The sequence below is a fragment of the Mytilus galloprovincialis genome, chromosome 5, assembly GCF_965363235.1.
Source record: "Mytilus galloprovincialis chromosome 5, xbMytGall1.hap1.1, whole genome shotgun sequence".
NCBI lineage: Eukaryota > Metazoa > Mollusca > Bivalvia > Mytilida > Mytilidae > Mytilus > Mytilus galloprovincialis.
The window spans coordinates 58,611,312-58,635,038 of NC_134842.1; the positions used below are offsets into that span (position 1 = coordinate 58,611,312).

The 23,727-nt window shown below is 32.4% G+C and overlaps 2 protein-coding genes across 3 annotated transcripts in view; both read right to left on the reverse strand.

Annotated features, from left to right (window-relative positions):
• The window catches only part of LOC143076133 (mediator of RNA polymerase II transcription subunit 15-like), a 294,855-nt gene that overhangs the window by 187,023 nt on the left and 84,105 nt on the right, over positions 1–23,727 (reverse strand). The window lies entirely within an intron of this gene.
• Positions 14,159–23,727, reverse strand: part of LOC143076132 (clathrin heavy chain 1) — a 48,206-nt gene continuing 38,637 nt past the window's right edge. For both annotated transcript variants that reach the window (XM_076251790.1, XM_076251789.1), the window contains 8 exons: positions 23,183–23,340; positions 21,472–21,636; positions 21,018–21,174; positions 20,522–20,640; positions 19,394–19,957; positions 17,610–17,831; positions 16,756–16,831; positions 14,159–16,251 (listed from right to left, as the gene is read on the reverse strand). In XM_076251790.1, coding sequence (XP_076107905.1) covers positions 16,127–16,251; positions 16,756–16,831; positions 17,610–17,831; positions 19,394–19,957; positions 20,522–20,640; positions 21,018–21,174; positions 21,472–21,636; positions 23,183–23,340 — 1,586 coding nt within the window. In that variant the 3' untranslated portion in view covers positions 14,159–16,126. The remainder of the gene's footprint in view (positions 16,252–16,755; positions 16,832–17,609; positions 17,832–19,393; positions 19,958–20,521; positions 20,641–21,017; positions 21,175–21,471; positions 21,637–23,182; positions 23,341–23,727) is intronic.

The following is a 23,727-nucleotide window of genomic DNA, read 5'->3' on the forward strand; positions in this document are numbered from 1 at the left end:
TAGAGATGTTCGAAATGTAAAGCCCCGATCACAACTGATCGTACATTTTTTTGTCGTGGAAGATAGATAAAAAAGTTGTCGTGGCACTGTCGTGCAAAATCAAATGTCAATTTTTTTTTCGAGAGGTTGTAACATAAAATATTGTCCTCCATGAAATATTGTCTGTTGGACAAAATTTCATGTGAAATATTGTCTTAAGACACCATTTCATTATGAAATATTGTGCTTGACCATGAAATTTTGTCACCGCCTTAAAGACAATATTTCACTATGAAATTTTGTCGATGACAATATTTCACTATGAAATTTTGTCCATGACAATATTTCACTATGAAATTCTGTCAATGACAATATATCATTATGAAAACGTGTCTGCTAACAATATTTTATATTAAATTTCGTCAACAGCATAATATTAATTTTCCCTATAAAATCCTCAGTCCATAATAAAAATTCTTGTTCAAATTAATACAAGTTATATTACACAAACATGCAGCATGCAGATTTTTGAATAATAATAAAAAAATATTTTGTAATTTAAAAAAGAAGATGTGGTATGATTGCCAATGAGACAACTATCCACAAAAGACCAAAATGACACAAACATTAACAAAGATAGGTCACCGTACGGCCTTCAACAAATTTGGTTATTAATATATATATATATTTATATAGATACATCACTCTTTATAATTTGTCTTTATGAATCACAAGTCTTTTCATAACTTCATTTGATTTCTTATCAACACTTTTGAAATAAATTTCATTGTTCTGTATACAAAAGGAATTAGACTTTCTTTTAATTACTCCCTTCTGATTTTCTGAAATTCCTTCCAGTAAAACTTTTAGACTGAGAAACTCAAAAAGTAAATTATTATAACCCCTTGCCATCCATGATGACAAAACTAGTTTTCTATTTATCAGGTCGGGACCACTACCTTATATGGAAAAGCATAAATTAGCATACTTATGTTCTCGCACATGTAATTGTTTATTTACATGTGACGCAATTTATTTTTACTTAGGTTTTTGACCAATCCACTAAATGAGTCACAATGCATGATGGACTACTACGTGTTTACAATCAACCAAGAACACGTGTTATTTACTGAAATACAACACATTTTTTCGTGCAATGCGGGATTCACAATTTCGCTTAGTTTTTCATTTTGTGTATCCTCATTTATAGTTCGTGATATAAAGTATTACTTCCATGCTCAGATTAACGAAGAGTTGTTTCTATGTGAGGAAAAAAGGGTTTGTATTACCCGATATATAGCCATTAACATGTTTGATGATGGCACAGAGATTTCATGTATTTGTCCACCAGATGCAACGAAACAACAGCGAAAAAACACAATTACCCATGAAACAAACTTACTGGTGTAAAGTTAAGAAATAATTCATGGAAGCCATAGATTTGTTGGAAATTTACACATGGCCTGGGCCGTGATATTCGAATTTTATCCTGAGCGTTAGCAAGGGATAAAATTAACGAATATCACGGCCCAGGCCATGTGTAAATTTACAACAAATCTATAGCTTCCATGAATTATTTCGATTCTAATAGGACAAATACGATCATTAAAAAACTGAAGCGATGATGGGTATACCGTGTGTGTGGCTGTTCTATTTTACCCACTGTTCGATAAATGTAAAACAAATCTAATAAACCTGCATGAATGATTTCTTAACTAACCGCTAGAAAAAAAATGTGATTACTTTTGTTACTTCTCAGTAAACCCAACATTTGCAATTTTAAATTTACATTGTTTATCGTAAGCTACCGTCAAATTCACTGTTGACATGTTGTAACCAAGGAGCCGCCATGTTGACTTGCTGAAATCAGTAAATGTGCGAATTATGCAATAGAACAGAAAACAAGCAACACCTACCTCAATAATTTATTAATGCAATTGTATTCGAGTTTAGAAGGTAAACGCAATAGAAAAACGTTCAGCTTTGACGTTTTCATTCGTATGACGTCATGTTTTGAAATGACGTTAATGCGCCAAAATCATTACTGGAATTTCGCGGAATTTTAATTTATTTTGTATTTGTCCATTTTACTGTTCTCTAATGTGTAAATTCTTTTTGTTATGCGTCAGAATCAGAATAAATGTTCTGTAGGGTTTTATTCAATTGTAATTGTTAACACAGCGAAATCCACAACCGTCTACACATAGGTTACGATACATGTGGATTTACGTGGGAGGCATATTTAAACAGCCATTTGTGTACATCTTGGAGTCTGCGCTAAGTATAGATTTATCGAGAATTTTATCACGGTGTTGTTTACAAAGCGAAAGAAGCACGTCATATTAGAATAAGCCGTCGATAACAGCCGGTGCTGATATTCAAGAGTACAGCAATGTTCGTATAGATAATTAAAGGCAAATGTGGGATCCTTGAATTTTGTGTTCGTAAAAAAGGCGAAGAAATATTTACATACAAAAAGTCATGGCAGTGTTAACAAAATTTATAAGTATTTTTGTTGGTCACATTTCAGTATATGATATGGGACTTCCAAACTGTTCCCTTTTTTTTTGAAGGTAGTGAAGTCAGCAACTGTAGTTTCAGTTTGTTCGTTTTTTAACGGGCTCGAACATTTGCCAAACTGAATAAAATCATTACAGCTGATTTCTTAAACCTGCAAAGTAAAACTTTGGTTGGCTTGCTTGCTTTGTTTGTATAGTTGTTTATACAAGCTTTGAAAATAAGATTGACATCTTTAAACAATATATACATATATAGGCATATAGTTTAACTTGTATATTTTATATTTTGTACAATATATACAAACAAGCAAGCAAGGTAACCAAAGTTTTGCTCCACATGCATAAGAAATAAGCTGTAATGATTTTATCAATATGTATGTGCGACAAGGTGGAAAATTTGATATGTTTTGTGAAAATTGCAGCGTTGGATCTATAATAAAAAAGAAGATGTGGTATGATTGCCAATGAGACAGCTGTCCACAAGAGACCAAAATGACACAGAAATTAACATTTATAGATCACCGTACGGCCTTCAACAATGAGCAAAGCCCATACCACATAGTCAGCTATAAAAGTCCCCGATATGACAATGTAAAACAATTCAAACGAGAAAACTAACGGCCTTAATTATATAAAAAAAAATTAACGAAAAACAAATATGTAACACATAAACAAACGACAACCACTGAAATAAAGGCTCCTATACAATATAATTTTTTTTGATGGGATAGATTTCTTGTCCTTTTATATATTTAATTGGGCCGGTTTTTTTTTGGTTTTTTTGTTGTTTGGATTGTTTTACACAAGTAATTTTTGGGTCATTAATAGCTTACTTTTCAGCATTGGACCTATGACTGCTTCTTTACTAAATTATGTCTTTGTTGGAAAGATGTCTCATTTGGCACTCATACTTCATCTTCTTATTTCTATATACAAAGCACGTTTTAGAAAGAAAAAAAATAGGTAATATGGCACCCACTATGATCCAGAGACTTTTAATATTGGAGATATTTTACATATGTCAACAGGACAGCAGCCGAACGATAAAAAACCTCTGAGGTATATTTTGTGATAAAATTAGCAACAAACGGATATTATCGATGGATGAATTTAAACTATAAAAAATGTATTGAGCTATATACCGTACCCGCTCAGTGGCGGATCCAGGGGGGCGGGGGTTCCGGGGGATGGACCCACCTTTTTTTGGACGATCAGTGTATTCGAATGGGGACATGTAGTTGGAACCCCTCCCCTTTCGTACAGGGTTAGGACCCCCCTTTTTAAAATGGCTGGACCCGCCCCTGTCGCTTTCATAACACTTCTTTTTAGCATACTGAATATTATGATGTAGTTCAGGTCCTGATAAAAAAAAATACACATTCAGTACAGAAAGAAGTGTTTCAATGAAAGTTTCGTGTTTTTCTAGGCAGAAATGATTTTGCAATGACATTATACAGGTTTAAAAGAGCTCAAATGATTTTCTTACTGGACAGTGGTCATTTCATTGGATATTTCACTGTGTCATATGTCGTGAAATTACTGTAGGTTCAATTTATAACAATGCACAAAACCGGTTCAACTACTTTTGCAAGGCGAAAAAGAAAGTCGAATCGTGAAGCCAATAAACAATATTTTTTTAATCTGAGCATGCAAATTGAAGATTACGTTATATATTTTACATTAAATATATTTGCAGAATAAAAACTTTGTTAATGAGAGTCCCAGACAATATATTAATTGACTGTTTTCCCACTAATTCCACGTGTTTTAAGTAGTAGTTTACTCGTAGTAGCCCACAATGCATTGTAGTTCATTGAGTCGATTGGTCAGTTTTTCAAGGCCATATTGGCCTTGTGTTTTGGAAATTACTATGCAAGTATATTCTGACGTCAGAAAATCTAGAGTTCTCGACCTGTTTATACCCGTATCTATTTATTATTATTTTCTTTTTTGTTATTGTCAATTGAAGAAAACACTTTAATGATATTTTTAACCATCATGATATATGATGATAACCTCCCCTTCATAAGACAAAATTTCATAACAATCAGGCTATGAAATATTGTCTTATTATAAACAAATGATTACTTCCCTTTAGCAGGACAAAATTGTATACTATTCATCTGTGAATTATTGTAATCAAACAGACCAAATTCCACTATGAAAATTTGTCCATCTCAAGACATAATTTTATAGATGAGGACAGAATTTCATAGTACATGATATATTGTCTTGTTGGACAATATTTCATAGGACATTATTTTGCTTTACAAGGTCACATCAGCTACGACATGTCTACGATGGTTCCACGATGGCCCCGGTAACCAAGTTACAAGTATCGACAGATTGTAAAGTAAGTAAGTAAGTAAGTAAGTAAGTAATTTTTATTGGTTTAAAATCCAAAATTACAGGATTGATACCAAGACAATACAAATTTGTTATACACAAAAATACAAACATATATATATCATAGCAATTTCATAAACATTATATGAGGAGGTGGTACGACAAAGTTATTTAGTGCTTAATAAAGCATTTCTAGAGATGTACATGTCGCTTATAAATTTAACAATAATTCTAATTATATCAGTCTCAACACACGTATATAAAAATTTAAATCTTGCTTCATTAGTCATATTTAAAAAAGAGGGAACTATTTCACTAATTTTGGAAAACAGTTGGTCTCTAATTATATTTAGTTTTGTACATTTTAAAGTGAAATGAAATTCATCTTCAACTTCTAAGAGGCACAAAGGACAAATTCTTTCTTCTACAGGGGTTTTAGTGTGACGCCCTTGTTCAATTCTAAGAACACTGTTACTAATACGAATTTTAGCAAATGCCCTATTACTTTTCTGTCTATATTTAACAATAAATAGTTTTCCAATTTATAATTTTCTTTAAGCTGTCTATATGTTCTCAGCTTATTACCATGTACTGATTTATTATCACAAAATATATTTTCTTTCCAATAATTAAGATATCTATCATTAAGTTTGGTATGAATTGCATATAATAAACGTCTTTTTGAAATAGTATCTTGATTTTTCAAAACATGTGAAAAATTTAATGTAGCAAGTAACTGTTCAATCTTTTTAGCAAATCCATTGGTTAATTGCAGGTTGGAACAATAAACATCTTTTAGTAAACAATTGTTATCAGATTTGATCACATGCAACCAGAAGCCAATTGACAGTTTTAAAGCTTCTATAAAAACTGGATACATACCAAGTTCAGCTAGTACTGCTAAATTGACAGCTGATTTATTTACTCCAATTAAAGTTTTTGCAAATTTAATTTGGACTTTGATGGTAGCCAATGACCAATATTTTGACTCTAGATTTGTAATATCTTTTATCATATACAGAGACCAAACTTCACTACAGTAAAGAAGTATAGGTTTAACACAAGCATCAAAAAGCTTTAAGTGAGGTAATACATTGATATCTTCAGAAAATAACAGTTTTCTAATACAAAATATAGCTTTTGAGGCTTTTTTACAAAGAAGTCTCACTGCTTCTGTAAAACTACCAGATGGTTTAAACAGTATACCCAAATATTTATATTCTGTACAGTGTTCCAAAATATTATCACTAAAAACAAACTTGTCTTTTGTAAGTTTTTTACCTGATTTGTTAAAAATCATAACTTTGGTTTTGTCAAGATTTACTGTTAAATCCCAACTAGTGCAATATAAACTAAGCTTGTCAAGGCATTTTTGTAAGCCATTAGCCGATTCAGAAATAAGGACTAAATCATCAGCGTATAACAGACATGATATATCATTATCATTTAACTTGGGTGGTTCACATGTTGAGTCAAAAATAGATGGTAAATCATTAATATATAAAGAAAATAATGTAGGGCTTAAAATACACCCTTGTTTTACCCCAAGTGAGGAATTAAAAAAATCAGTAGATCCATGAATATGTATACGTATATAACATACTTAGTTTATATTATAATTGTAGATCCATGAATATGTATACGTATATAACATACTTAGTTTATATTATAATTGTTCAGCGAATTTTAACCAGGATGCCCCCGAAAAGAAAAAGTAACAAAAGAAATGTGGTGGTAGTAAACGTGGGTGATATTGTCCAGACGGAGGACCCGCTACCACAAGCTGAAACATATGACGATTCGGAAACTGCTGGAGACGACCCTACTCATAATATCGTCACTGTGACGGGAGACGTGGAATAGTCCCGCCGGATTGTTTTTTTTTCTAAATAAAACGAAAATATGTTGCCCGACGAACGTAAGTTACTGTCGTACGAAAGACAATCAATGTTGTGTGAGCATCGTACGAAATTTGGTAATCTTGAGACAATCGTGCCACTGTATTACGAGTGTCTTGCGACAGTCATACGATTGTTTTTATTTTAATGGTTTATTTTGGTACCCACGACAATGTGTTTATCGCACGACAGTCGCACGGCTGTGGTAAGACATTCACAAGTCAGTGACACGACAAAATATCGTAGAGCAAAAACAGGTGCATGTTCAATTTTCGTCCCACGACACACGACAGCGCCACGATGCTGAAAATATCGTGCGACTGCCGTACGACGATCACAGATGACCCACGATTTGACCAAATTTCATGTCGTGTCGCTGCATATATGTGTCGTGGGCTCGTTGTGACCAGGGCTTACTGAGAGACAGGAGTCAGGATAAACTTTAAAAAAAGGCAGGACCGAACAGAGTGAAAAATAAAAAGGCAGGACAAAGATTACAGCTAAACTGAAAAAAAAACGCCATGAAAACCTCATCTTCAAACGCATTGACCGTTCGTTATATTTAGCGATAGTCTACACACGTCTTTGTTTAATGACTTGTGATGTATGAACCAAAAATGATTAGTAATAAATCCATACGAAATTCCAATGAACAAACTATTTCTATCGCGCGAGATGTAGAATTTCCTTTACTATTCCTTTTTTAGGATTATTGACATATATTGTTTACGAAATATAAGGTAATTTATGGTCAGACCGGTTCTTTTTATTTAATAGTTATCCCACGATGACGCGGTGTGTCAGTGTAAGATCACCCCGATGAGAAACCCTCACTTCTCACAAAGGATAATTTATTTTCAACACAGCACATATATATCAGTTCATGGAAGTAATATTGAGATTACTTCCATGATCAGTTCAAATCTGGTCTTAAACAATTTTTCTATAAAAATACAATTCTCCGATTTCAGTGAATGCAGTGGCAAGAACGCTTCAAAAAATGTTTGGACACTAAAATACATATTCGGTATCCTGCCCTTGTGGGATCGTTCATTTGTGATGTTTTTTCAAAAAAATCCTAAATTGCTATAATCGAAAGGTTCATGTATAATTGCGGGTAGTAATGCACTTTACCGTCAGGCGTCAAACGGCCATTTTCGGCTACCGTTAGCATCAAATTGATTAAAATATTACCGTGATTCGTGAAAATATCCTTATCGCTATTCGTCAGAGGTCTCAAATAATTATCGTTACGGTTATAGTGCATTTCATCGTCATGCACCAAAAATTACCGTTAACGTCATTTGGCAAGAATTTTTACCGTTATTCGTCATGAAGGTATCCCCATTACCACCCTCATAATTCGCCTCAAAATAATTCACGTTGAAATGGACTACCATCTTTCTCAAAATTTAACAAATATAAAGTTTGGAGTTCAATTGCACCTTCAAGTAGGACTTGGGTGTACAGATGCATTACGAAACGTGGACTGAGAAATGGTTATAAAAAGTTAGTTATTGACCTTTCCATTTCAATGATTTTGATAAAATTAAGAAATCATAATCATATATTTTTAAATAGATACTCTTCAGCTAAATATTGTTTTAATGAACCAGGAGTTTCATTTTTTTTGTTTAAGTTGACAAGCCAAGAAATAGTTTAATTGCCAAATGTGGTTCTTGGGGCTATGTGTGCTATAATTTCTATTTTGAATTGTCCTGAATTATTTGAAATAAATTGTAACATATCCTGTATTAATGTTTAAAATCTATGTACATTTGGTAATATTGACCTGAGACTTCTTCGCTGCTGTGACATTAATAGTTGTACAGATTAACCACCAATACTGACTACTTCACTGCTGTCACGTGATTATATGTGCAGTACAACATACCCACCAATACCAACTCCTCAACGACTGTCACGGGATTATCTAGGGACTAAAACAGACTTGGCCTTGAAGGCATAAAACTTTGCTCAGTGCTCGGAGCACAAAAATCATGCTCGAAACATGAAATCCAGCAATATGATTGGTTGATTTTCGAGTCTGAGTACAAAAATCATGCTCGAAAGTTTTATGACCGCAACTACCAATACCGACTCAGGCTCCATGGCTGTCACGGGATTATCTGTGGAGGACATAAGACCAGATCAACCATCAATATCGACTCCTTCGCGGCTGTCACGGGATTATCTGTGCAGTACAACATACCAGATGAACCACCAATACAGACTCCACCACGGCTGACACGGGATTATCTGTGGAGGAATAAGATCAGGGTTGAGTTCAATATCGTAGCAGCTACGTAGTGCTACGTAGATTTTGACTATTGAACGTGTAGCTATAGACTAGTTGTTACATAGATATTGATTGCAGCTACGTAGCGGCTACGTAGCTGCTATCAATATCCATTGAGAAAGCTGGTGTTTCAGCAAGATAAAATTGCATTTACCTGCAGTTGTGTGGAATGCAATTGTTTTGGTCATTTAATTTTGGCATGCATTTTTGTAGATAGTGTACTGCGAATTATTTCTGTTGTTTAATGTTATCTATCTATCTATCTATAATTTTGAAATCGTCGGCAAAAAGACTTCAATTACTCCTGGAGGAGACAGTAATTAGTCAAAATCGTCATTGGAATCATTTTTTTGTCAATTGTATCAATTGTCATTTCAGTAAATCTTAAAATTCTGTTTAGTTTTGCAGTTTACAGATATTGGGTAAAAACACTAAATTGACAAAAAAAGTGTTATTTAAGGTACGACATCAAAAGTTCAATGTAGGATAAAAAAACTTAATTCACATAGTTTTTTTCACTGACCCCCTTCTTAACTTAATGTGGGAAAAATTTATTGAGCAATATGGATATATGTAAATTCGATGTTGGATAAACAAAACTTGAAGCAGTTTTTACCCCCACCCACAAACTAAAAAGTCTATTTGATTTAACTTTTGTATCCATCCTTCGTGATCTTCTGATGTTATCCCAAAGGGCATACAATTGTTAGAGGAGGTAAAGACATTGCTATCGTAAAAATGTTATGTTTTTACAATGTCAATATGTGATGCATTTTTTCACTGATTCTAATCGTTATATCAAAACAAGTATATTGAACCTTTTTTGATGACATCAGTTGCTTAATTGTGTATCAAATTATATGAAAATGAAAATAAATGGGGAATGTGTCAATGGGACACAGATGATGCCTGAGCTTGCATATAACATTATAAGGGGACATAACTCAAACACTACAATAGTGTCACTTTCCAAATTTGTGCTTGATCTGAGTTCTGTGGTAATAAGCTTTATGTATAGGTTAGATAACATAAAGTTGAGAAAAACTTAAGTTAGTGTACAGAAATGAATATTTCAGCATTTTTTTCTATTTGTAAAGGGGCATAACTCTATGTGGTAAAAGTGCCAAAATATAAATATGATCTGTGTTTTGTGTATAAGTTATATAACATTTGATTGAGGCAAACTAAAGTTAGAGAATTGAAATCAATTTTGGAACGCACATATGTACAAGGGTAAAACATAATGCCCCCTCCGCTACGGCATGGGCATAACAAGAGTGCACACGCTGAAATGTCTCGCCTTCTATACTAATCATTGATATTATGTTGATAGTCCCAAGTATAAAGCTAAGCTTTATTACAACTGTCACATAAACTTAACATTAACCAAGATAACTAAACAAAGACCAATGAACCTTGAAAAAGAGGTCCAGGTCAGATGAACCATGCCAGGCAGACAGGTACAGCTAACAATGCTTCTATACAACATATATAGTTGACACATTACTTATAGTTTAAGAAAAATAGACCAAAACACAAAATCTTAACACTGTGCAATGAACCGTGAAAATGAGGTCACCGTTAAATAAAACCTGCTCGACTGACATAAAGATCATAAAATATTTCCATACACCAAATATAGTTGACCTATGGCATATAGCATTAGATAAAAAGACCAAAACTCAAAAACTTAACTTTGACCACTGAACCATGAAAATGAGGTCAGGGTCACATGACATCTGCCCGCTAGACATGTACACTTAACAATCATTCCATACAACAAATATAGTAGACCTATTGCATATGGTATGAGAAACACAAAAATTTAACTATAACCACTGAACCATGAAAATGAGGTCAAGGTCAGATGACACCTGCCAGTTGGACATGTACACCTTACAGTCTTTCCATACACCGAATATACTAGCCCTATTGCTTATAGTATCTGAGATATGGACTTGACCACCAAAACTTAACCTTGTTCACTGATCCATGAAATGAGGTCGAGGTCAAGTGAAAACTGTCTGACAGACACGAGGACCTTGCAAGGTACGCACATATCAAATATAGTTATCCTATTACTTATAATAAGAGAGAATTCAACATTACAAAAAATTTGAACTTTTTTTTCAAGTGGTCACTGAACCATGAAAATGAGGTCAAGGACATTGGACATGTGACTGACGGAAACTTCGTAACATGAAGCATCTATATACAAAGTATGAAGCATCCAGGTCTTCCACCTTCTAAAATATAAAGCTTTAAAGAAGTGAGCTAACGCCGCCGCCGCCGCCGGATCACTATCCCTATGTCGAGCTTTCTGCAACAAAAGTTGCAGGTTCGTCAAAAATCAAAATGAGTTTTCCATAAATTTGATAAATATACAGCAAAAATTTTTGTTTTCTTTTAAAATTGTGAAAGATGAAAAAAAAAAATCTATTTGATTGGAATTGTTCCACAAATTTATAAATAGACAATTGAAACTCTTGATCAGCTCTTTAGTGAAGTCAGGAGGACAGGTTTGCAATGTCTTAAAACTCTTACAGGTAATTTTATGAAATATACTGTTTGACCAAACATTCATCACCTTGAACTTGTGAATTTGCTTCTGTTTAGTTTGTAAAATAAAATTAAAAGCTGTAGTTTGACCATTAAACCAGTGTTTATTATATGGTTTGTTGTAAAATACCAGTTGCTTTTATTAAAATACAATATCCAGATTTGTTATTTGTTTTGCAATGCCCACTGCCAAAGATGATGATGAAAAATATGTGTTTAACATCAAATGGCAAACATTACATGTGTATCTGGAAGAGTACGTTGATGTGATATAAATATGAACCTTGCTCTGTACTAGACGCACACAAAGAAATTTTAAATTTTCAGCAGGAAGACTTCTATCAAACCAGTCACCAAGATAATCATTTGCTAGCTATGGGTATAAACAATCAGACCCCTCTCCTCTTCACTTCTTAAGACAGAATTTGTGAATTGCTTTTGTTTACTAATACAGGTAGGTGAAGCATAAACCTTATTAGCTCACCTGGGCCAAAGGGCCAAGTGAGTTTTCCTCATCACTTGGTAGTTCATTTTTAGCTCCTCGTCGAGGTCGATGTTTAAACGAAAGTTTCAAGTGCCGGATTGTTTTTTTTCTGCGTTTTTTAACCATTGCCTTTTCTTATTGCCGTAGTTATTTCTTTTTCTTTTCATTTTCTGAAAATATTAAAACTTTTGCTCTTGGCCAATCTACTTTTTCTTAATACCAATAACAAATATTAATTACCATTTAATTGAAGAATAATTTGAACTATACGTAGCATAAGATCTTTCACGATCCTTTTCACGATCTTCAAAAAAGCAGTACATGATCTTTCACGATCCGAAAAAAATCAATTTTGTGTAAATATTTCTTTTTTTACCAAGTTTCAGATTATGTTTATACAAAATAACTATGAGAACCATTTGATTTCATTCAAAAAGAATGCCCTTATCCGGATAAAAGTGGATTATTTTATTCGAATTTGTGAAAAAAATCATGTTTGTTTACATTTATGTCATTAAAATGTCGAGAAGCAATCTGCCTTTTGTTGTTTTGTAAAAACTATGTACTTTTAAAACTGGATTTTCTCTCATACTGATCATTATGTTGAACCATTTTAACAGAGTTTTATTTTGCTGTAAATTTGTCTGTGTAATTAATTAAATTAGATTATCTATTGACCTTTCATATGTCTTCTCGATTAAACATCTTTCACGATCCGGTACCAAAGCATTCACGATCGTCTCGCAATACTTGACCGCCGTTAGATATTCTTTCACGATCATTTCTCTCGTTAAACCAAATGCCACCCCTGATTCAGTGCAAATCTGACATGGGGTAAAATTGTTTATCAAGTCAAGATCTATCTGCCCTGAAATTTTCAGATGAATCGGACAACTGGTTGTTGGGTTGCTGCCCCTGAATTGGTAATTTTATGGAAATTCTGCCGTTTTTGGTTATCATCTTGATTATTATTATAGATAGACATAAACTGTAAACAGAAATAATGTTCAGCAAAGTAAGATCTACAAATATGTCAACATGACCAAAATGGTCAGTTGACCCCTTAAGGAGTTCTTGCCCTTTATAGTCATTTTTTTACCAATTTTTGGTAAATTTTTGTAATCTTTTACAAAAATCTTCTCCTCTGAAACTACTTGGCTACAATCATTATTAGGGTATGTAGTTTAAAAAATGTGTGTGGTGACCGAGCCAACCAACCAAGATGGCCACCATGGCTAAAAATAGAACATAGGGGGAAATGTAGATTTTGGCTTATAACTCTGAAACCAAAGCATTTAGAGCAAATCTGACATGCGGTGAAATTGTTAATCAAGTCAAGATCTATCTGCCCTGAAATTTTCAGATGAATTGGACAACTGGTTGTTGGGTTGCTGCCCCTAATTGGTAATTTCTAAAAGAAATTTTGCTGTTTTTTGTTATTTTCTTGAATACTATTATAGATAGAGATAAACTGTAAACAGCAATAATGTTCAGCAAAGTAAGATCTACAAATAAGTTAACATGACCAAAATGGTCAGTTGACCCCCTTAAGGAATTATTGCCCTTTATAATAAATTTTTAACAATTTTCATTAATTTGGTAAATTTTTGTAAATTTTTACAAAATACTTTTTGCTGTAACTAAAGGGCTAAGTTTATTATAGATAAAGATAATTGTAAGTAGCAAGAATGTTCAGTAAAGTAAGATCTACAAACATATCACCATCACCAAAACACAATTTTGTCATGAATCCATCTGTGTCCTTGGTTTAATATGCACATAGACCAAGGTGAGCGACACAGGTTCTTACGAGCCTCTAGCTTAAATATGACATTTCAAAATTTGTATTTGAATATACAAAAGAACTTCATCAAGTTCATTAATAACTTTTAAAATGCCACTAAATATTATCTTATGTTTTAGGATAAAGACATACAACACAATTGGCATGTGGCAATTGTTCTCTACATTCATACATGATCATTCTAAAGGCATTTTTTGATTGGAATCAGCTAGTTACAACTGGGATCTATATAATCTTTGGCTAGCAAAGATGCTAATACATAAAAACAACTGATAGTAATCATTTTATTTTATTCAATTATTTGTTGTATATCATATAACTATGGTCTATAACAACAGTGTTACAGGCACAGCCATCATTCAACCAATCAAAAGTCTTCATTATATACACACCATCACTGAACAGTTTTGATTGGATTAAAACACCTGAATGATTTGCAAAGCTGTGACAGTACTGTTAAAATGACTGGATCAACTCAATTTGTTAACTACTTATAACTGAAAATCAGTGGGCAACATAAATTCTATAGTAGAGCTGTATAAACAAATATGCTTACCACAAGCATAAAATCTAAAGGATGTTTTAAAACAAAGATCTCAGCTAATAAAATATTCCTATAAATTTATTTATGATAATCTCTATGATGATAAGGGTTTAAGAATTTCTTTTTTTAAACCTATTTATTTACTAAATTAGATTGTAACTTTGACTGTAGTCTATCCTAACTATTCCTATTGACGAAGGTATCCAGTCATTTTAACTAAGTGTATATGATTCCTGAATTACAATGTTCAATGGACAACATAAATCAACAATGTGCTATCATGTACATGCATGTACATAATTTATATTAAGTGCTTATCTATTTCACTAATACAGAATAAATAAATCTACACATCTTAAAAATTTCACATCACATTCTTTGTCTAACATATTCACTCACAGTTATGACTTGGAAACACATTAATATATCTGCTTTTGATAAGTCATTGAAAACAGTCAAAACCATTTTTAGTATCTTTGATATCTTTCTTTAAAGCAGATTTTTTGTTTATTCCTAAACTACTACAGTATCCCTTTTGTAAGTCTCAGTCTATCACCACTTTGATGAGAGTTTGTTATATGGATGGTTTTTACAAAGAGTTAAGCACACATAACTTAGTCAACCAAAAATATTAGGACAAGCAAAGACTTGGATATAAACTTCATGCATAATATTTAACCATGACAGCGCTATATTTAACTTTCCAAGCATCTTAGACAAGTCAAACATTTCTGACTTAACTGATTAAGCATTATAAAATTTACATCTTTATAATAAATTTTACTCCAAAATACACAGAATTAACATATTAAGATTAACATCTATTTCTTCCAATACCTAGACACTACAACCTTTTCAGTTCCAGAATTTACATTATTGCTATTCTCTATTCTAGAATATTCATTACTTTAAAACACGACTATAACACTTCTAATCTAAATTTGAGATGTCAATTGGTTTAAAATATATTTTCCCCTGTTATAAGCTCTAGCATAAGGTCAAACAAGACATTTGGAATGTTTTTAGACAAATTTGATACATGAATAAATTGTGAATGCACCACATATGTCGAATCAGCCATATTATATATAACTCAAGACAATGTTTTTTATAAAACCTGCATTTAAGACTAGATCATACATTTCTTAAGGTGTTAAGCTGTCTGACTTAAAGGTTTTAACGCCATCTTGTGGCAAGCACTTATACTAAATTAAAACTTGATACAAAATGACTGCATTCGTAGTTGCACCGAGCTCTATAAAACAATCAAAATCAATTAAACAAAATTTTATAGATAAAATATCACTATAAATAAATATATCAACTGAGTATCTTTTCAAAATAAGAAAACTGTAAAATCAGTATGATTTGATGAAAAAATGGTTCCAAAAAATTAACTTAATTAATAAGCACTTTCAAACTATTGCAAATTATTCAACTTTTGTTCAAATCAAAACACATTATCAACAATAAAAACAACACAAAATGCCAATAGTTCCAGAATAAAATCACAATATAACTTAAATCTGAAAGTTACAAATAAACAATAACAATCAACAGAACATCTTCCATTCTGATACAGTCCCTCTGTGAATGTTCCCATTTATAATCATTCTTTAATTCACACAGGATGATATAATGACAAATGAATAATGTTCCTAGGAATTTGAAGGTTGGCTTTATGCGGAAGGTTGTTACATGCCATAGCCATATGGGTTAGGTGGTACACCATATTGGCCACCATAGCCTGGTACAGGTGATGGAGCTTGGGGTGGCATCATTGCAGCTGGCCCAGCTGTTAACATCAGCTGTTGTTCACCTAAAACAAAACCATTAAATATTATAAATTTGAGTGCAATGATCAATTATATATTTGTTTATATTCAGTGGCAGATATACTTATTGTTCAAGAACAACTACTGCAATGACAAGTCACACCTTTTTACATTAAATCCTAGAAATCAGACCATGCTTCTGACATTCTGTATATTAATCCAGTATATTTATATGTATATTATGTTGCCTTGGTCAATGAATGGATTGATTGTTCTTCAGTGGTTGTCGTGTGTTGATGTGGTTCATACATATTTCTTGTTTCTCTGATTTTTATTGAGTTTTGACAATTGGTTTTCCTGTTTGAATGGTTTTTTACACTCGTCATGTTTGGGGCCCTTTATAGCTTGCTGTTCTCTGTGTGCCAAGGTGTTGAGTACTTTTACCTATAATGGTTTACTTTTACAAATTGTGACTTGGATGGAAAGTTGTTTCATACCACATCTTCTTTTATCTGGTTATTATGTAACTTTTATAATTTTGTATTTACCAAGAACAATTGGTCTTTCTTCTGCCTTTTGTTCTTCTTCTGTCCTAACAGCTTCTGATTGTTCTAACTTGTCCACCTAATAAACATAATATAAAGTAAAACTCATACTCACAGGAATCAAGTTAAGGCAAGCTGTTCAATTAGTGGTACCAATTTATTTGAAACAATTTATTACATTGGTTGCAATGAAGTACATTGTTTTCCCAGTGAAATAAAAACCAATAATTTCAAATATGAAATAAACGTCGTTATTTCACTCTTCTGACATCACACAAGCGTGGTCGATGACGTCACACCAAAACAAATTGTGAATACATAGAAAAAGATACTGTTCCTAACATTTTCAACTTTAATTTCATTAAAAGCAGGCCTTTACTAATGTAATAAAAAGAATAACTAATCAAAGAATTCAAATACTGAAAAATATTGAACTTGTGACAGAACACTGATAACTCGTGTTCTACATGCATTAGTGAATTAGTGTGTTGTTCTGTCACTGGTTCAATATTTTTCTTCATTTAAATTCTTTGATTAGTTATTTTATAATAATTCAAGGGAATTGACACAGCACCGTTTCTTAAAAAATATCTAAAAATATCTTATTTTTTTTATTTTATCCAAGATTTCTGACGTCACACATACCCTATTGTTTTGCATTAAAGAAAATTTGTGAAGTCTATTCTTATTATTAATATTTTAAGAAATATCAAAACATTGAACATAATCATTGTTCCATAACATATAACAAGAATACTTTAAAATAATAAGACATAAATGAATGATTATGTTGCATTCGCTATGATTCCTTTCCAAGATTTAATTTGTACCAGAAATTTTAGCTTTGACTTCCTCACCTTTGATATATACTCTCTCACAACCTGAATCATGTATGGCATAGCAAAATCCATAATATTGTGTCTCCATGCCAACTCAAGTATCACATCTGGTCGTAATAAATCATAACATTGGAACAAACATGCAGCAAAACACTCATGATATTTCTCTTCTAAGAACCAGGCTATCAGGTCTTCAGCAATATCAATGTCTTTAGATTCCCCAGCATAACACATTGCATCCTGTAATTAAAGTAATCAGATTGATTGATTGTTGTTTCATGTTCAATACAATTATCAGTTACCTCCCTTCAAATATCACTTCTGTTCCTATTGTTACTTAGACAAATGGTTGGCAAATTGGTGGTAGAAAAAAAATCATATTAACTTGCATGATAATGTTACTACCACCTCAAACATTGAAGTATTTATGCATTTTTAGTGTTTCCAACTTTTGGATTAACATGTTTTTGATGAAGGTTAAACCAGAAGAGCCATTCAATGCAAGAAAGTTATTTTAAAGAGTTAACTTTTTTAGGTTTAGTGTTCCTACAACAACTTTCTTTAAAGGAACAAGAGTGCACACGCTGAAATGTCTCGCCTTCTATACTAATCATTGATATTATGTTGATAGTCCTAAGTATAAAGCTAAGCTTTATTACAACTGTCACATAAACTTAACATTAACCAAGATAACTAAACAAAGACCAATGAACCTTGAAAAAGAGGTCCAGGTCAGATGAACCATGCCAGGCAGACAGGTACAAATAACAATGCTTCTATACAACATATATAGTTGACACATTACTTATAGTTTAAGAAAAATCGACCAAAACACAAAAACCTAACACTATGCAATGAACCGTGAAAATGAGGTCACCGTTAAATAAAACCTGCTCGACTGACATAAAGATCATAAAATATTTCCATACACCAAATATAGTTGACCTATGGCATATAGCATTAGATAAAAAGACCAAAACTCAAAAACTTAACTTTGACCACTGAACCATGAAAATGAGGTCAGGGTCACATGACATCTGCCCGCTAGACATGTACACTTAACAATCATTCCATACAACAAATATAGTAGACCTATTGCATATGGTATGAGAAACACAAAAATTTAACTATAACCACTGAACCATGAAAATGAGGTCAAGGTCAGATGACACCTGCCAGTTGGACATGTACACCTTACAGTCTTTCCATACACCGAATATACTAGCCCTATTGCTTATAGTATCTGAGATATGGACTTGACCACCAAAACTTAACCTTGTTCACTGATCCATGAAATGAGGTCGAGGTCAAGTGAAAACTGTCTGACAGACACGAGGACCTTGCAAGGTACGCACATATCAAATATAGTTATCCTATTACTTATAATAAGAGAGAATTCAACATTACAAAAAATTTGAACTTTTTTTTCAAGTGGTCACTGAACCATGAAAATGAGGTCAAGGACATTGGACATGTGACTGACGGAAACTTCGTAACATGAAGCATCTATATACAAAGTATGAAGCATCCAGGTCTTCCACCTTCTAAATATGAAGCTTTTAAGAAGTGAGCTAACGCCGCCGCCGTAGCCACCGCATCACTATCCTTATGTCGAGCTTTCTGCAACAAAAGTTGCAGGCTCGAAAAAAAATATGTATCTCATCCTAGAAAATGGATTCTGGTGGAAGTATCAAAATGTCATGGTATACTTGTTTGTAGAAGTTATTTTATTATGTTTGACCCTACTAGTTCTTGTCTCTAATCTAACGTTGTATATTCTAGCCAATTAATATACCACTCACCTTAAATAATTTATCCTTTTTACATAGGTCAACTGACTGCTTCCATCTGTTGTTGCCTTTGTACAAGTATGCAGCTATTCTTCTGAATTCTATTAGCTCGTGTTTTTCTAATCTCTGGGCTAATGCTATGTTGTCAAAGTTCTGGTATGCATCAATAGATGTTCTCAGGCCCTGGTAATCCTCCTCTTCAATCAATAAGTTGTTAAGAGCCTCATTTATAGCTTTGTTGTTGTTTTTCTGAACTGACCGAAGGTAAGGCTTCACAAGAGGTATCTGGTTGACTTTAGTGAAGAAAATGACTGCTCTTGTATGATCAAGTCTTGGTGTCAACACCAGTAATAAATCATTCAATAATAACGGTTTGAAGTCTAAGTAGAATTGAATTGCCTTGTAATAAAGTTCAATGTTTGCTACTTTTGTTATGATATCCTTGAACTGACTTTCTTTCCAGGCAATGGTTGGGTGGCTCATCATTGTTATCACTGCATTATCATATTCCTCATACTTATCATACAAAAATACTAATTCTGACCACAGATGGGCTTGTTCGGCTGCTCGTAATACCTATAAAAGATAAAATCATCATGATTTCAGTTTACATTTAAGTAATGAAGCATACATACTATAACTGTCTTTTCTATAACTCTCAAGGTACGACAGCCATTAATTGAGACCTCAAAAGCAGTCAAGTTTTTCAATCTTTACAAAATTTTAATTAATGAATTATTAGGTCTTTATCACTTTCATTAACAAAGTTCATCAGTGGTATCATTGCAAAATTATTAGTATCCATGTTAAAGTTGACATAGTTGATCTAAAACAATAGTTTTAAATTTAATTGTCTTGTTAAATTAAATAAAAGATACAAATTGATGGTTCTACACAGTATAATTTTTACAACAGGAAAAAAAAAAACAAAAATCTTTCTAGAAATCAAGTTCCATTTGAAATCAGGTTCCATTTGATTTTTTTTTTTTTTTTTTTAACTTTGTTTATGTATTACTTAACTTGAGAACTTGATTTGTTTTTTTGTGATTTAAGGGAATGTCTCATATAAATATACCTGTTTCCTATTAATCAAATTTGTGTAATCAAAAAAGAACTAAACTTTAAAGATATAAAACTTACCTTTGGAATGTTGACTCTAGACCAGAATAATTCTAAATGTTCTCTCATTTTCTCAGGTTTGAATTTTGAGTATAAAATTGCTAATTCTGTAAACATACCCATATGGGCTCTTTCTAAACCTGTAAGTAGAAATTAAAATGAAATGAGAATGTTTTTAACATTGAAACCTTTGTTTAGAGTATCTTATGGGTTATAATCTATAATATGACTTCCATAATCTATTTGGTTAAAACCCAACATCAGCAATCTTTCAATCCTCTTGTTAAGTCTTATTATGAGACCATTAACTGTTTTGTCCATGTTTAGAGTATAAGAATTAGTGATGCTTATAAATATCTTAAACTAAGTCCCAGGAACGCCTTGTTTTGGTATTGCAAGAAAAGTAAAATTGAGCTTAAGGACATAGCAAATTAAATAATTCTTTATTTTACATAATATAACATGAATGTAAAAAGATGTTTGATTTACTTGGAAAAAAGGAGAATAAAATACTTACCTAATGCTGCCTCTAATAGAGATATAAGTTCTTCAAAATATCCTCTATCTTGATAATAATTGATTAATTCTTCTAATTCATCAGCATGTACTACAATGTGAAGACCACACATCTGGGCTAAACGGAATTCTTCATTGTCTACACAGGCAAAACATACCTTAACACAAAACAAAACGTTATAAATGACATCAAACAAAACTTATCCTGAAACAATTCTTCATAACGAAAACTGATATTTGCACAAATGAAAAATACTGATGATGAAAGGGTGTTTAAGTAACATATGTTTCTAACAGTGACAAGTTCTAAAATTTGTCAGAATACTATATTATCTCAATTTCACATTATTTATTTTGCCAATTATCAAAGAATATTCAAGAAAGAAAGGAAATAGCATGAAATATATAGTAGAAATGCTTTCACATATTTTATACAGTCAAAGAGAAAATCTTACTTCTTTCCAAGTTCTGGTACTATTAGCTTTCCTGGCTCCATCAACTGCAGCTTGGTATTCTTTAAGGTGGACTAGAGTTATAGCCAGTCTAGCATAGTTAGATACATTATTGTATAGAAGCTTAGCAGCCTCAAACATCTTGTCATCAAAACATCTGTCTGCTACCTGTCAATATAAAAAATCTTAACGTTATAAAAACTACAATTCATAAATACATTGAAGAATCATCAAGACTTTATGCTAAAAGACATTCGTACTTTTTCTGTGTGAATTCTATCAAAACCAGAATATCCTTTAAACATGGACCAAGTAAAATTCTTTCATTATATGAGAAACTCCAAATATACTGTAAAGTTGACTGAGTGTGTAGCAATTAGTGAAAAGACAACTTCGGAAACTATTTAGCAAAGAACTTAACTAGAGGCTCTAAAGAGCCTGTGTCGCTCACCGTGGTCTATGTGAATATTAAACAAAGGAAGCAGATGGATTCATGACAAAATTGTGTTTTGGTGATGGTGATGTGTTTGTACATCTTACTTTACTAAACAGTCTTGCTGCTTACAATTATCTCCATCTATAATGAACTTGGCCCAGGAGTTTCAGTGGAAAATGTTAATAAAAATTTACAAATTTTATGAAAATTGTTAAAAATTGACTATAAAGGACAATATCTCCTTAGGGGGTCAATTGACCATTTCGGTCATGTTGACTTATTTGTAAATCTTACTTTGCTGAACATTATTGCTGTTTACAGTTTATCTCTATCTATAATAATATTCAAGATAATAACCAAAAACAGCAAAATTTCCTTAAAATTACTGATTCAGGGGCAGCAACGGTTGTCCGTTTCATCTGAAAATTTCAGGGCAGATAGATTTTGACCTGATAAACAATTTTACTCATGTCAGATTTGCTCTAAATGCTTTGGTTTTTGAGTTATAAGCCAAAAACTGCATTTTACCCCTATGTTCTATTATTAGCAGTGGTGGCCATCTTGATTTGATTACCGGGTCACCGGACACATTTCTTAAACTAGATACCCCAAAGATGATTATGGCCAAGTTTGGATTAATTTGGCCCAGTAGTTTCAGAGGAGAAGATTTCTGTAAAAGATAACTAAGATTTACGAAAAAATGGTTAAAAATTGAATATAAAGGGCAATAACTTCTAAAACGGTCAACTGATCATTTCGGTCACATTGACTTATTTGTAAATCTTACTTTGCTGAACATTATTGCTGTTTACAGTTTATCTCTATCTATAATAATATTCAAGATAATAACCAAAAACAGCCAAATTTCCTTAAAATTACCAATTCAGGGGCAGCAACCCAACAACAGGTTGTCCGATTCATCTGAAATTTCAGGGCAGATAGATCTTGACCTAATGAACAATTTTACCCCATGTCATATTTGCTCTAAATGCTTTGGTTTTTGAAGGAGAAGATTTTTGTATAAGTTAACGACGACGGACGCAAAGTGATGGGAAAAGCTCACTTGGCCTTTCGGGCCAGGTGAGCTTAAAAGGAACCTGCTTAAAGGTGCATAAGTATAATGTTCAATGATTTATTTCTAAATGACCTTTCATGGCTATGGATAAAGTTTTATCTTAAATCTGCAGAATTAATATTTCTAACACTTTTTTTTTTTATTGTTAGTTTCATGAAATAGAATAAATCTACAAAATTGGTAAAAGATATGTTGTACTTCACCTGTGTGATATTGGCATGATTAGGACCAGATATAAATTCCTCTAAATCTGCCAATCGGTTCGTCTTTGCATAGGCATATATCAATTCTGTTTCTATGAATGTTTCTCTTGCTTTTTTACGAGCCATCTGTAAGAACTTGACTAAATCTTCCCAGCTATCTGTAACCAAATTAAAAGTTCAATCTTTTTTAAGTATTTGATTGTAAAAACACCATTTCTACATTTAAACAATCATTTCAATTGTATACCTTTCAAATGTCAGATATTTAAAACATTTCGTAGGTGAGAATTATTTTTTGCATGCGTTAAAAGAAATTTATCATTAAGTGATACATAATTCAAAACATTAGCCATTATGAAGTACATGAATATTGTTTTCTCTATATTATTTCAGAATATTGCTTTCATTTAAAACTTTATGCCATACATTTTATTATGGTATTTCCTGATGTATGTTTCAATCTGTCATGTCTTTAGGTTCTATTTCAAGTTTTGTAGCTTGCAACTAAAATCCTTAATTTTTTTAAAACTAAATTTCTCATTGAT